General features: G+C 44.2%; 1 protein-coding gene across 1 annotated transcript in view; it reads right to left on the reverse strand.

Moving 5' to 3' along the window:
- Positions 1-15,802, reverse strand: part of PKHD1 (PKHD1 ciliary IPT domain containing fibrocystin/polyductin) — a gene marked incomplete at both ends in the record, with an annotated part of 274,861 nt that overhangs the window by 117,002 nt on the left and 142,057 nt on the right. The window contains 2 exons of the mRNA XM_082481732.1: positions 4,427-4,622; positions 5,130-5,307. Coding sequence (XP_082337858.1) covers positions 4,427-4,622; positions 5,130-5,307 — 374 coding nt within the window. The remainder of the gene's footprint in view (positions 1-4,426; positions 4,623-5,129; positions 5,308-15,802) is intronic.

A 15,802-nucleotide genomic window follows, 5' to 3' on the forward strand; every position in this document is an offset into this window, starting at 1 on the left:
GTTTCGTTCCAAAAGAAAACGGTTTAAACATTTCAAAAGTGAACAAAAAGGAAACAACATTTCTCTGGTTTCTAGCCAATTCCAGTATTGCCCAGAGACCTTAACCAAGGAGCAGTGCCACGCTGTGGCACCATATGCTCGTATTTGTAACAGACTTAAAAAGCTCATAATGCTATTATTGTAATTTACACAGGATATTTTTCCTAAAAATATCACAGATGTCCCAGTGCGACGTTTTTTTTTCACCTCCCTTGTTGCAATAAGGTTTTTTTGATTCAGTGTGGTCTGCTCTCATGAAACATGGTTGACCCACAACCCACCACTGCTTCGGGCGCCCACACAGCAATTTCGGGGCCCATCGGTGACCTTTGAAGAATGCTTCTGTCAAGACGTAGGGTGCCCCAGCGAAAATCAGGATGATGTTATGAAGACTGAACAGCGTCAAAGCAAAGCTGATGACGTAGAAATGACTGGCACGGGATGCCTCAAGCTTCCTCATCCCTCCTTCACCCAGCATCCAGCAGGGACACGGGGTTATCTGTCCTTCGATGCCGATTCCTTTAAAATGGTCTGAAAAGATGGGGGGCTCATGGGTTTGTTAACAGGGTTTCGTGTATTTAGGGAGCAGGGAGTGCCTTTGTTAACAGGATCATCACACGGGCAGCCCATATAGAAGAAACGTTCTCCATTACAATTATTTCTCTCCATTCAGCATCCCCTGCATTGTCCCATGCCAAAGCCTAATTTACAAAACTGCAAGCATGCAAAGTACCAGGACAACTTAACTCCTTTAATCCCCTCCATACGGTATATTTTCTTGCCTTTTGTGTGAGACAGACCCTTTTTTTCTCCCCCAAAGATAAACAAACACTCGCAGGACGCCAGGCAATTTTGGATGGAATGGGGGGAGTGGGGGGTGGCACGGAGAAAGCCTGAGCCCGACACAAACTGCTGGCCAAGGCGGCTTCATTCAGCTGCCCGCTTCGTTTGAATAACAATATCTTCTCAGTCCTGGGGTTCTCCCTCCCCTTCTCTCCCCCTCTCCCCCTCCCCCCCCCCCCCCACGCCGGCCTGAGCAAAAGGCTGTGTGAATTCGGGAGCCTGCTTGTGAATGAGCTGGCATCTGATCCGTATTTACCGACGTTAATTTGGGATGTAATGCACCCCTGCCACTTCCCCACCGTTTGCCCTAAAAGGCTTTCTGATGGGCACAAAAGCGGAGGGTCAAAAGTAAGTTGACCCCTGCCAGAATGTACAATTATTGGAAAGAGGCGGTACACCAGCAGCTGTCGAAACCCCACCGGCGCGGCCAAGTGCTTCCAAAAGTCGGGGGATGACTAATACGCCGGAGCTCTCCCCTCCGCCCTGCGAGAGCCGGCGACTTTCTGCAGGAAGAATTATGGCCCTCCCGAGCAGCTGCAATAATTGTCTCTCCATTGTCCCCCCAGCCCTCCCTCCGCCACCCCCTACAAGTGCCCTTTGTCGGCGCGGAGTCAAGTGATTATGTGCTTGGGCTGAGGCTGTTTGCGCCCAGCTGCCCGACTGCTGACACACGAGCACCGAGAGAGGGGACCCGCGTCTGCGAGACGGGACTCCGACATACCAGACCTTTTACATAAGTCAAACAGGAACAAATGACTCTTTATCAGCCCCCTTCTCCCTTTGAAGTGGCGGCTGCTTATAGGCCCTTACAGCTTTTCCTCCTTAGCCCGAGCAAACATCCTCCTTTTGATATGCTACATGCTCATTATCTCTGCCCCATTTAATGATTTTTGATTGAAGGGTGGCAGCGCAGTTGCCAAGAGGGTAGTTAAAGAGGCTCCACGCAGTCAGGACGACAAGAAAGGCTTTCCTTGTGCAGCAGCCTAAATTTGGAGTTTCTTAACAGTGTGTTCTTGTTCTTAGCAGCAGATAAGGGCTGAGCGTGAAATTCTTAATTAAGCAGTAAATAGAGAGTGGGGTGTCAGCAGATGCAGCCTGTAGCCATGGAGACCAAGTCAGATGAAGGAGGGAGCTGAGACTCAACGCCGGCCCGGGGCTCGGGCATGACTGACAGCTGAAGAATCCGACAAAGCTTGTAAATGGGATTAATTAGTTGGCTAATTATTTCATATAGTTAAATGTAAATAAAAAATAAAAAGAAACCGGCTTGCGGAGTTAGGCGGGAACGCATTCTGAAGGCCAGACCTTCAAGCGTTGTCCTCTCTGGATCAGTGCGTGGACTGGTGGGCTTTTAGGGCCAGAAGGGACTATTGTGGCAGCCTTCTCTGACCTCCTACGGAGCGTGAATCTCGCCTCATGAGGTTTCTAATAGCTTCTCGTAGAGCTGGAGCATATTTCTCTGAAAAGACGGCCAAGCATCGTCTAAGGACCCTGAGTGATGGAAAGTCCACCACATGCCACGAGTCTGCTCCGATGGCTAATTATCCTCACCCTCTCAGCCTGCACAGCGGAGATTAGGAGAGAAATTAAATGGCACACCAGGGCTAGGAATCCGCTCGCTTTGTTTCAGACTTTTACCCTACCAACAGCATTAGATATTAGGTACCCGACACTGAATTATTGATCTCGCCGCTATAAAAGTCCTTGCTGAAAATGTTCACAGCATGAATTATACATGTTAGGTGTTTTCATAAATTTCCCCTCGCGTACTCTGGATGATTGTTTCTCTCTGTATTAAAATGAGAAACAACAACGAGCTCTTCATATAATAAAAATCAAGATGAAAGGAAGGCAAGAGAAGGACAAAAAAGCATCTATGATGCAAGAGTGACATATGCCGGCCAGATCACTTTGTCCCAGTCTTCCCAAGACTGTCACCTCCTCTGTTTTCAACAGTAGTAAGAGGCCAAGACGGAGGTGTCATCTTCTGAGCTTTCCCATGCTGCCCTATTTATCAAAGTGCAATTCAGGATACGCAAACTGAAAAGCAGTTGACTTTTCGATTTGAAAGAACAAATTGACACTGCTGGTAAACTGAAATAATAAAATCGTATTTATTCTTTCAGTAGATACCTGGCATAGTCTTGGGTGAAGCTTAGACTCAACCACTAGATCTATACCCGCCAGTCTATATCTATCCTATACCTAAAAAGGTCCAGGACATGGAACTAAGAGCTGGACCACTATAATCTACATGGTTATATTGCTGGCCAAGTTCTTGCCACAGCTTTGGCCCAGACCAATGCGCTCTCCCAGATGGTGACCATTATGGTTTGGGAGTTAGCACAGGACAGGGTTCTTTCCTAATTTGAAGCCTGGGTGCTTCCAGCCTGTTTTGAGAGACAAAAAGTTAAGCTGGATGGACACAAGCTGCGCAATGCCAGTTGGCCACAGGACCAGAGATGGACGCAGCAAGTGTGACTCTCAGACTGAGGTTAAGGTATGGGGTTCTCCATTTCTCCTCAAATGTACGTTGGACGGTTTTCATTGCTGTCAGACTAAGCTCAGTGGAACGCCTGCCCGCATTCCAGCTGTTTTCTTCTCTACTGTCCCACTGATTGTTCCAGTCGCTCATTCCTAAACAGATCCTACATGTACATGAGAAAGCTATTTGCATGGCATCTCATCAGTGCAAATCAAGAGAAATTAATTAAAACTAAACGGATTAGATCAGTGACAAAATTTTCTGTTACTGTGAAAACTAGCATCTTTATACTTTAGCTTCCCTGTATGACAGTCAGGAAGGATAAGCTATGCTTCTCAAAGGCACTGACATGTTTTTGTGATTCCTGGTTCTGCAGTTATTAATAATGTCAGCAATCATTACTTTGACTTTTACATATAGAACTTGTATCTTTATAAAATCATTTTCTTGAGAATAGGAATTGCAGAAAATGTCCCAAATTTAAAAGAATAAATGAAACTCAAATAGCTATCAGTAAATATCTGAATTTCTTTAAAAAATGGCCACCACACTTCATGATCTAGTGTACAAAGCCAACATACTCAAATGTGTCAAAAAGTCTATGACAACTCTGGAAGTTTACAGTTGTAGGAAAAATTCTTGCCCAGTAATCCCATTGTCTTCAGTGGGCTCAGCCTAGATAGATTGCACATGATTTATTAATGATACCTGTGATATGGGACCAGCTGACAAGAGAGATCATTAGTGGATTTTAATGCCTTTTCCTCTCCAAAACACCAATTCAAATTCAACTGATGTCACATCACCCACTATTTATGACACTTTCCTTTTGTTGATAGATCAGGCATCAGATAGATAAGATGAAGAGGGACCCGATGTGCATGCATTTACCTATTTGATTGGTCTTTTTGAAGGACCTCTCACTTCCTGAAAGGCCATTGGCAGATAGCCTTGTGTCTAAGGCCTTGTGTCGTTTGGGGTTTTAAATTAGAAAGACATATCAGCTCTGTCACCACTCTTGAACAAAAAGGTACATTGCATCCCTCGCGTTGCACTTACCCAAATAGGTTACCTTCCTCAGTCTGCTGTCAAGATACCAGTCACAGCTCCTATGATGTCCGTATGAAGGCAGCGATTGGAGCGGCTCTCCAGTCTTCGTCCCGCAGGACACCACAACCTCAGGATGCGCAGGGACATCGTTGTGTTCCACCAGCAAGTAATTCCCAGTCGTGAAGTTGCTAAATGTCACTGAATACTAGAGAAGAGGGAACCAAAATAAACATGCCTGTGTCTGCGATCAGAAATCCACGGAGTGCAGTATAAAGGGATAAAGAGGTGGCGCTCCTCACAGGTGACATATTCTTTTGCAAAATGTGTATTGGAAACGTGGAAGAGAGGTGTAAAATTAAGCAGAAGGCAATGGTGAATGCAGACAAAAGCAACTGCCCTCATCATCTTTAAAAGGTGCAGAGGCCCAACATATTCTGAAAAACATGCCTCAGTATGTCAACAGGTAGTACAAATTTTGTTAATTCCTAAACACCACACTGAACTTTCATCTAAGACATCCAAAATCATCTTCCTGCTCCAAGTTACTAGTGGGAGCTTCAGGGACTAGGTCATCGTATCTAAGACCCACCTATATAGAGATTTCCTCAGTGCACTTAACACTTTTTTTCCTCTCTCTGCTCGCCCAGAAAGATGAAATCATGATTATCTCTTCCAAAGATAATTTTGAAATTACAAAAAATTCCCGTGTTACCTGGAGCTGTTTGCTGACCAAAGGGTTTTCAAATGTCAACGTGTAAGTCTCTTTATCCAAGAGGAGAACCATCCAGCCATACAGGTTTGATAAGGTATCAGGGACGTAATTGACTGTGGTTGTCTTATTCCTACTGTCAGTCACAGTTAAATTATAGGGAATGTCTGGAACTTCTTTTCTGGAGGAAAACAAATATAATCACATTTTTTCACTGAAATCTGCCATTTTGCAACCTTTACAGATCTGTTTTTACTTGTGTTACAGTAGTATATGCTGGCAGTCTCTCAGAAAGTGACTTCATTTGAGTAGTTCTTTACGAATGCAGTAAGAAACAATCTCTTCTGAAGTGCCAGGAAAAGAGAAAGAGAGATAAATAAAAGCCCAGAGGAGCAAAGCTTGTGCCAAAGCAGAGCAATGGCAACTGCCAGGGTACCAACGCCTTCACTGTCAGGCTGTTTCCCCATCCACCAGACTCACGAGCTTCAGGTTCAACTTTTAGGGTCTTCCTCTTCATCAAATGGTTTGGTAGAGTTTTCTGATTACTCACTCACATTTGAGTAGACAAAAGTTTCGTCGAGGCTGAAGGTGCAAAAAGCTGCTCTGTGCCCCGGTCAGTGCGCAGTACGAAGCTGGGGCTGCTGCAGGCTGGTGAAAGCCTTCACACGATGGGTGAACTTTTAGCACAGCAGTTCTTCTGAGCATCCAAATGAGAACTCAAACCCCTATTTCACTAGAACTTTGCACTCCTAATTTCTGTCCAATCTAGTTAGAGAAAAAAAACCTCGCTGAACAGATCAACAGTAGTAATTCTATCATTACTACTGTTACTTCTACATAGGAAGAAATTTTTTACTATGAAGGTGGTGAGACAGTGGTACAGGTTGCCCAGAGAAGCTATGGCTGCCCCAACCCTGGAGGTGTTCAAGGCCAGGTTGGACGGGGCTTGGAGCAACCTGGGCTGGTAGGAGGTGTCCCTGCCCAGGGCAGGGGGGTTGGAACTAGGTGAGCTTTAAGGTCCCTTCCAACTCTAAACGTTCTATGATTCTATGATCATGAGTGGGCATAAACCCTTTAGATTTAAGGCCTCTGGAGACCTTTCTCTACTAAAAATAGGAAATAGCACAGTGACGCTGGGATTGGTATAACCACCCTCCTTGACTTCCTCACCAAGGGCAGGCTCTGTCTTTTTCCTGGACATAGACTTTTTTCAAATTATGCTAAACTGGTATTGATTATTTGGTCATCTGTCCAGAAAAACCTCCTACTGTTATGATTGCTGGTTTCCCCAAGATGGAAGGCTGGGTAAGGTAAAGTCCAGAGATACAGAATACTCTGATTTCAGGAACGTCTTTGTTGAAAGCAACAGCTCTGATTGATCAGGGACACTTGATCATAAGCTGTCTCTTCAAAACAAAGATCTTACCTCCAGTCCTCAGCATCCTGTATTCCTACAACAGCTCTTGAAACGGATGGAAACCATATTTGAAACTATGCTCTGGTTAGATACACTATGTTATCGCTTTACATCTGAAATAAGACTGGGAAGGTCTCCTCTGCTTCTAGAGGCAGCAAGGAGGAGCAAGCTCCTCCAGAGGACATCAAGTGTGAGGTGGGCTAAAATGTTCCCTGGAGCTGGTGTTTCTCCATGGCCTGAATGAATTTGGGTGACAAGACTTTCACATTTGAAATGACATTTGGTATCAAAACTCAGGAAGAATAAATCATAGCTTAAGAATCTCCTCCCTGTCCCCATACTGCACACACTTGCACAGACTGTCTAAGCTTGTCTGAGAATTTGATGCATCTCATCTGTAGCATCTCTGTAGCAACTGGTAGAGACAATTCCCCACCCTGAGCCTGATCCCAGCTGGTTTGCAAAGGGATTGATGCAGGGCTGGATATGCCACTGAAGACACAGGAGGAGCTCTGATGGGCACATCCAAAATTCTAGCAAGGGTCTTACCCCATCAGCACCAGCATGTCCTATCCCTGGCCCTACCAACACTGGGCATTCTGGTAAGAAAATTGGCGTTACAGCTGCACAACTGCAACTAACAGGTTTTTTTCTTGTTTCTTGCATTCTTCACATTATGCATGGGGAATTGCTAGCGATACACGTCCCAGGACTGCAGATCTCGTTCCTAGCTGAAGAGAAGCCGTGCTGGCTTGCCAAGGTAGCCTGGGGCCGTGATTCTGCCATAAAGATGAACGCGGCAGATTTATACATGAATCAAGTGTTGCTGCAGGATCAAGGCAAGTTGGCAGTTTCCCTTTCATCCAGTTGGCATTTGAGCTGACACTAAACTTCAAAAAAAAAACAACACCCCTCTTCTAAACATATCTGAAATGGTATTTCTAAATGTTGAAGTATTACCCTACAACTAGACATCTCAGCACATTACCCAACACTCCAGACTGGGTATGGCTTACTTAGCCAAGACAGACAGTGCTAAAACTCATGTCATCCTGCAATTTGCCTGTTTGTATTTGTAATTTTTATTTGTTTTTCCCCTGGTTGCTTTGGAGACAATATATAATTGCAATAGGGGTCATCTTGGAGGAGGGTTGCCTGCAGAATTTTTATTTTTTTTTCTATTTTAAAATCAGTTCTGGGTTTTGTTTTGGTTTGGTTTTGTTTTGTTTTGTTTTGTTTTGTTTTGTTTTGTTTTGTTTTGTTTTGTTTTGTTTTGTTTTGTTTTTGCTCTGATGGCTGTCACTTTGGCAAAGGACTTTCCGGTTACCCGGAAACGTTCAGCTGAGAAACAGCACTGGGAAACGGGAGAAGTGTGAATCAGCAAAGAATCACTCAACCAGAAGATATTGGCAGACCAATGAAAGTGACTGGAAGGAGTTTATAAGGCTTAAACAGCTTTCGTACTACTAATAAACCTCCTCTTATAGGCATTAGCTGGACCAGGATATTAGGCTGCTAATTAAGCAAGTAAATGACGACAAGCACATTATTGCCGCTGTTATCAGCACCTGCGCAGGTATTCAGGAGAACGTTTCTGGCAGTAGAAACACACCACACATAACGTGGTGCCACATTAAACTCTCCCGCACAGCAGAAACTGCCTTATTGAGTTACAAAGGCGCACAACGCCACGGCAAGTGACGGAGACTCAGACCTGTCCTCTGTGCAACGTAAATCCATGTGTTTTTTCTCTTTACTCATTTTACTCTCCATCGCTGGAGGAGTCCGATGAGACAGCTTGAATTGCTTTTCTCAGGGAATTCTCCCTGGTATTTCCAAGAAATTTTAAAGACAGAGAAGAAAGCCTGGAAGGGGCAATCCTGCTGGGATATAGGGAGGGATACACACCACCTGACTGATCTGGCAGAAAGCTAGGTGTCAATTCCACATTAGCTGTGTAGATTCATGGAATCACAGAGTTTTCAGACTTGGAAGGGACCTCTAGAGATCATCTAGTCTGACTCCCCTGCTAAAGCAGGATTGCCCAGAGCACATCACTCAGGACTGCATCCAGGCGGGGCTTGAAAATCTCCAGAGAAGGGCACTCCCCCACCTCCCTGGGCAGCCTGTGCCAGTGCTCTGTCACCCGAACCGTAAAGAAGTTTTTCCATGTATTTGAACGGAACTTCCTGTGTTCTAACTTGTGCCCATTGCCCCTCGTCCTGTCACTGGGAACCACTGAAAAGAGCCTGGCTCCATCCTCCTTCAGCCCACCCTTTAGATACTTGTATGCCATAATAAGGTCTCCCCTCAGCCTTCTCTTCTCCAGGCTAAAGAGTCCCAGCTCTCTCAGCCTTTCCTCATAAGGGAGATGCTCCAAGCCCTTAATCATCTTAGTTGCCCTTCGCTGGACTCGCTCCAGCAGTTCCCTGTCTCTCTTGAACTGGGGAGCCCAAAACTGGACACATTATTCCAGTTGTGGCCTCACCAGTGCAGAGTAGAGGGGGAGAATGACCTTCTTGGACCTACTGGCCACACTCTTCCCTGTGCAGCCCAGGATTCCATTGGCCTTTTTGGCGACAAGGGCACATTGCTGGGTCATGGATAATTTACTGTCCACATTCATGGATAATTTACTGTCATTCATTCATTAGCTAGTGAATACGAATGTGAATGTGAATTCACTAGCTGGTGAATTAAATGTGACTCCAGCTGTGCTGGAAACCAATCTTGATAAGAGTGTATAAAGGCACCTCAAATAAACGTCTTAAACTAGGCAGCTAACTTCCAGATGGCTACAGTTAAGTGAAATACGTCTTTCCCAGTATGTGTCCTTATAATAGACAAGTCCTCTCTCCCTAGACTTCAGAGCTGGATGGACTTTTGACTGCTTCACACACTACCAAGTCTCTTTTTCAGTTAATTGATTGTTCTCATGTTTTGGGACAGAGAGACAGGGAGCCTTCACTGGAGAATTTTTGGTTTGAAAATGCCAATTTTTTATGCCAGCAAACTTTTCTGAGGACCTTCACCTGGAAGTTTGTTCATGACCCAGGAAGAGAAGGGAGCAGGAGACATCTTATGGCCTGAAATCTCTGGGATTTCCTTGACCTGGAATGCCTTTTAAACACCTTGCTTGAGGTGTTGCCACCCATAAACACATACGCTACTCCTGACAGAGTGCCAGCACACCAAAATGAAAATTTGGGGAACCTGAAAAACTTTGCAGCTCAGTGCAGAAGATAAGTGGTACAAGGCAACAACGAGCCTGAGACTGCATTCCCCTCAAAAGGATGTCAGTGTGATGTTTTTTTTCACCTATATGCCAAACAGACACCAAAATGGAAGTACCCTACTAATGGAATTACCAGTCACAATTAGCACCATTTCCATTTGCCCTAAATAGCCAGCGATTTCACTGTGCCCTAAATAGCCACCAATCTACCTCTCCTTAATGTTAATGAAGCAGAGTAGTGCTCGCGCACACGAGTATTTCTAATTCAGAGGATCCGAGGGAGCCTGCACGCATCATTAACGTGGAGAGCTTCATTATCAGAGGAAAAAGCCTTCCCCTCAACTTCCCCTGGCTTTATTTGAAAGAAACTAGGAGGCAATGGTCTTAATGCAAAATTAACCCTCACTTTAAACTGCTGGAAGCCTTTACAAACTGTAAGGGGGGAAAAAAAAAAAAAGGATGAGTCATTGGAAAGGCTGTATTTTTATATTGAAACAGGTTTCAATTAAGGAGCAATTTGCTTGAGAAATATGGCAGGATTACAGGATAGGGCTTTGCAGTCTGAGCCACAATTTAGCGATTGTGATTGTAGAAACCGTTATGTAATTTAGCTGAAGTGCATTGTGCGGAACTGCTCGACATAGATGGGCCACAAAGGATTTGTTAAACCAATCAACAACATCAAGTAGAACAAATATTAACTCTCCTGTTTATGTTTACCATTAACTTACGTATCCTAAGGGTCCATATCTGTGTGTATGAAGGCAGACGCTGTGTTTCGCTCAAAACGCTTTCTGTTTGATACATTTGTGTAATAATCCATTATGATTATCCTTCTCCAAAACAGGAAACAATATAGCATTGAACTTCAAATGCGACACCAAATGTTTATATCAACAGTCCAATTTCTTGTTGGCCAAATGGAGACTAATTCCAAATTATGACCACACCAAACACTTTACAGGTTTGATGCTGTGCCCAAAACCGGTTCATTTTATTTTAATTGCCAAGAATTAAGAATTTTCAGCTGTTTTGAGTAATTGTGTGTGTCTTTATTGAGAGACCAAGGACATGATTCAAATCTGCCTTATATTATTAACCCTTGCCATCAGTGAGTTTTCACATCTGCGGGTCTTTTCGAAAATAACTACATCTTTGCCCCTGATCCTGAGTAGCCACGATGAGATAGGTCTTCTGAATCTGAATTAAAAGAAGAATAGAGATGATGTCTCAGGACCAGAGAGGGTTGTGAATGACAAGCTAAGATGGCTTCCTCTAAGCTAGTTTTTGAGTTTCCTACCCCTGGCTTCCTAAGTCATCTGTGTTGCTAATTCAGTTCCTCAGCTCCTATAGTTTGCAGGCTGCTGTTTTAAGGAAAACTAAAATCGGATACAAATTCTGAGCTCGAAAGTGGCTGGTAAGCCAGCAGTTCGAACACCTCTGCAGTGTATGCATAGCAAAGACCTGTGGAGGACCACTTTGTCCCTCCACTCATCCCACGTCAGGCAGAGCTCTGAAGCTTCCAAAGTGAATCTTAAAATCTGGACACTGGTACTTTGGGCATGTTTTTACTGCACCTTCATTGTCAACTTGCAGTCCTCTACCAGTTAATACCCTGTTAGGGCTGATAATCCGTTGGTTATGACGGTGAGTCCCAGCTGGCGTGCCTGGCTTGGATCTATCCAGCCCACAAGAAGCATCTAACAAGCTTGCCAGCCTTTTCCTGGCAAGCGAAGAAACCACAGGGCTAGCAAATGCTGCCTCAATGCTAAATATATCTCCTTGCACCCAGAAACATCCCAGAGAATGGTCAGGCTGAGGGGGTAGCCCTGGGGAAACATCTTCTCCTGCATACTCATAAGCCTGTGCAGGACGTGGCTTTGCTGCCAATGGTCCTGGCTGCAGGGTAAATGGAAAGGGGTCCTACACCGGGAACCAAAGTTCCCTTGGCTGCTTTGGTGGGATGGCCCAGATGCCAGAAATATAGCGCAGTAAGAGCTGAACCTCTGAAGTTCAGCTGACGTGTTGGTTAACTGAGCAGTCAACAGCCAACGATTTAATATTTGCAACTTCCACGTTATGCCACGGGAGCCCTGAGAGGGCTGGGTTACGAGGCCAAGTGAGCGCGTGAGCTGCCCCGTGCGTGAATACAGTCGTGTACACAGGGAGGGTGCGTGACCAGAGAGCTACTGAACACGCACACATTGAGAGAAGTGTGATTGGAAGGGTGTTTCCCAGCAGGTGGGTGTTCATCTGAAGGCACCGCAGTAAGTAAATATCAAAGGAAAAGCAAAACTAGAGTAACCGTTCGAACTCTCTTCAAGACTCAAAGACACGGAGGTAGGGGGTACGCTATTCTTTTCACACTAACCCATCAGCAGCGGCTGGGTTTGCCGCAACTGAATGCGTGCACTACAGGAGAGGATATTAGACCAGCTTTAAGAATTAAGGCTATAAAGAAGAAAGTTAATCTTTTCCTCTGCAGCAGACTAAGAGGAGGGAAGCGATAACAGGCTTGAGCTACAAGACTGGTGCTGAGCAAGTCCCAGGTTTCCGCAGCGAGAAGAGGAAAGCAAATGAAAGGGAACAAGAGGCAAACTTCCTTCTGGTGTGCGTAGCCGCAAAGTGTTTGGAGTCCCCTTTGCCGCAAGGTGCTGCCCGGCTGCCGATTATTCTAATGCTCTCCTCTTGTAAAAATTATGCATAATGTGAAGAAACTTTTAAAGTCACTTAATCATGTTATGACAATTTTTTAATGAAAATTTGTTTTAATATTAATAGAGACTCATATTTTCATGATAATATGGGTAGCGGTGGCATTTGGAGCAGCCGTATCTAGCCTGCAGCCACGCTGTGCTGTGCCATGGCATAAGCTGTTCTTCAGACTACTCAATAACTTTCTCACATATAAATTTATAAAGACTTTTATAAGCTTCAATTACATTTTTAAAAGACATTAAAACCCTCTTTAAAGGGTGCTTAAGTGACACATTAGTTTAACTTTTAACTGGACTTCATGAAGAAGGCTTTTTTTACAGCAATGCAAGCTTGGAAATGGATCCCCATTGCCCTGGAAGTTGTTGGGTGAAGCAGTTCAGGACAGAGAGTCAGAGAGTCATGAAATGCTCAATAAACTTGTTTTGATTTTATATATATAAAAAAAAAAAAAAGTCCATGAGAGTTTTTCTCTAACAAAAACCTTTTTTTTTTTTTTCCAAACATCTGTTTAAGGGGGAAAATAGTGCCAATACACTATATGCATTCTGGTAAATTAAACAGCACAAAGACAGCCAGTCACTTGTATTCAGTTGTCCACATTGTAACCTAAATAATTAAAATGGTCCCAGATATGCTTTTAGCTCACATCAACCAGCCCTATCCCAGACAGCTCCCAGGCAGGGGATCTTTCCTAAAAGGCAGTGCTGATGGAACTGCCCTTGATGTTACCTCCATGTCCAAGGCTTGCGAGTTGCCCTCAACGTCAGGGAATGAGACTGAGGTTGCTGGGACAGAGGTTGCCATACTAGGACTCCCCTCTCAAAATCCTTTACTTGTCTCAATCTTTAAGATTTTTGGAGCTGTAGTCCATTCCTGAAACAGGGGGAAGCAAAAAAACCACCATATAAAGCCCCTCATGTTTTTTATTGAGGAACCCATAAAAGGCACCACTGTGGCCCAAGAGGAAGATACCGAGCACAGGAGATAAGACTGTTTTACTGCTATTGCCTGAAACTTTCTCCTTGTACAGCGTGACTTCAGGCCAAAATGAGGATGCTCTTGTGCCAGCACTTCATCCTGATGATCAGCAAATGTCGGTTCAGTGCTTAACGCCTGGGCTCAGAGGCTTGTAATCTGTTTTTCACCCGTGGTTTTGATAGCACCCCTGTTTTACTGACTACAGGGTTTACCACGAGTGGTAAGTACAACTAGCAAATTGCAAATTTGACAGGTCGCAGATTCCAGGGCCTGGTCAAGCACAACAGAAGGATGTATTCCAGAGCAATTTTTAGTTCTTTGCTCATCAGAAACTAAAGAAAGCCAAGCAACAATACTTTTATCTTTTTACTGAGATTAAATGAATCCAAGAGACTGGAAATTTTTCCTGTCACCCACCTATCTTTATTATCTCTATTCAACCTCTGCCAGTTATTCCTAGTCATGTTTTGATCTATTAATCCTAAACTATTCCCTTTTTATTGAGAACACTCTTCAAATACATCTGGACAAAATTAACCCATTCTTCTTCTCCTCCCATCCCCTCATTCTCTGGTCATGCTGTGGATACCTTACTAATTGTCTTTCATCCTTCACCCCCTCCAGCTCCTTTCATTCCCCACCTTGTTCCTCTACCAGGTCCGTTTTGGAGCACTGTCCCTGTCACTGAAGCCTCCCTGACTCCCCGCTTTGAATGCAGACTGCTGCCGGTTCTGCTTGGCTGCGTGCTGACAGTCTTTCAACCTAACATGACGGTGATTTGGCTGGTAGGAGCTACCCAGGAGGGAGGATCTGGAAGCAGCACAAGAGGATGCTCTCGGTTTCATGGGTTACTCAAGGGACAGGCTAACAGCTGGCTTCTGCTACTCCGACTGCCAAGTATCTTTGATGTAAGTTGACTCCCAGCTCATGTAGATGAAGAATAAAGAAGGGAAAGAAAGATGACTTGCTCAAAAGAAAAGGTTGATTGAGAAGCGCCTGGTCATTTATATGATTAATCTAAAACCCTTAAGCAATTTTATGGGCAAGACAAAGTTTAGGTCAGGGCTCAAACTTTTCCAGAGTTCAACAGCAGTGGTGCAAATGAACTCCTCTTTGTACTCACTCCTTAACCACCTTTTGATTCAAGGAAGAATAAGGTGTATTGAATACATTACCTATCACGAATTATTAACATTTACATTGTGGCAGTATCCAAAAAGACTCAAATCAAACTACAGGCAATGATGTGAGAAGTTCCATCCACCTGCACAGCATCAACCCAAAGAACTGTTAGTCCGTATAATCAAGGTAAACACAGACTAGAAAGGGAATTGATTTTCTAAGACCTCCTGGTTAACTGGTCCAAAAAGAGGACTGGCACAGTTGTATTTTGTCTTCTCCACAGTACCCTTTTTTGTTAAACCAGAATGATTCCCAACTCCTAATTTATTGCAGACTTTTCATTATGAGAAACAGTAATCACATGCAAAGCCTGCAGGTAGCTGAAAGTCTTATAATTTTCCCCTTCAATGGAACATGTGATTATTTTTTTTCCTATTTGGGAAGGTGTTTTGTTTCCTCCTTCTTCTAAAACATGAATTATAAGACAGACATGAATTATTAATAGCCCTCTGACAGAGCACTTCGGGTTTTCTGCCTGTGTACTACTAACCTGAAACAACAAAAAAACGGATAATGGTTCGGGCTTGTACTTCAAAAAGAAAGTAAAATGTTGAGGAGGACACTAGGAAGGGAAGATGAGCATGGGAAAAAAAGCAGGAGTGGTGTTTAGATCACTAAAAGCCTTTTCCACCCCCTTTCTTTTCACGCCAGGAATTCGCAAGTGTCTTCCCTGGGTAACAGAAGTGGTGGCAGAACTTTGCTGAGCAGTATTTCTCCACTGGATCCTTTTAGCTGCCAGCTGCTCAAAGGCAGGAACAGGTCTAGCTTGGGGCGGTACGTGCAGCAACAGAAGTGAGCTGGGAGCTGTATGACCACCAAGGCTGATGGGAAAGACCTGGCTGTATCCCAGGACTGGGTTATTACAAACATGGGATACGAGGCAGTGACAGCAGGAGGCTGAACTCTCCAAACTGATTTTCTATCCCTCCAGAAATTTAAAAAAAAAAAAAAAAATTCTAAAGTGGCATTCTGTTGCAAACTTATAGTAGACATGATTTACTGGGAGTGTGAAGAGATACCAGCAAGGAGGACATGGACCATACATCATAAGACACGGTTATATCCGCACAGATACACAAATGTTTTCCAACAAAACCATGTCTGATCCACTTATAGAACGTGTAAGCACTCAGACACAGAGCTGTG

This window comes from Vanellus vanellus (genome assembly GCF_965231255.1).
Source record: "Vanellus vanellus genome assembly, chromosome: 3".
NCBI lineage: Eukaryota > Metazoa > Chordata > Aves > Charadriiformes > Charadriidae > Vanellus > Vanellus vanellus.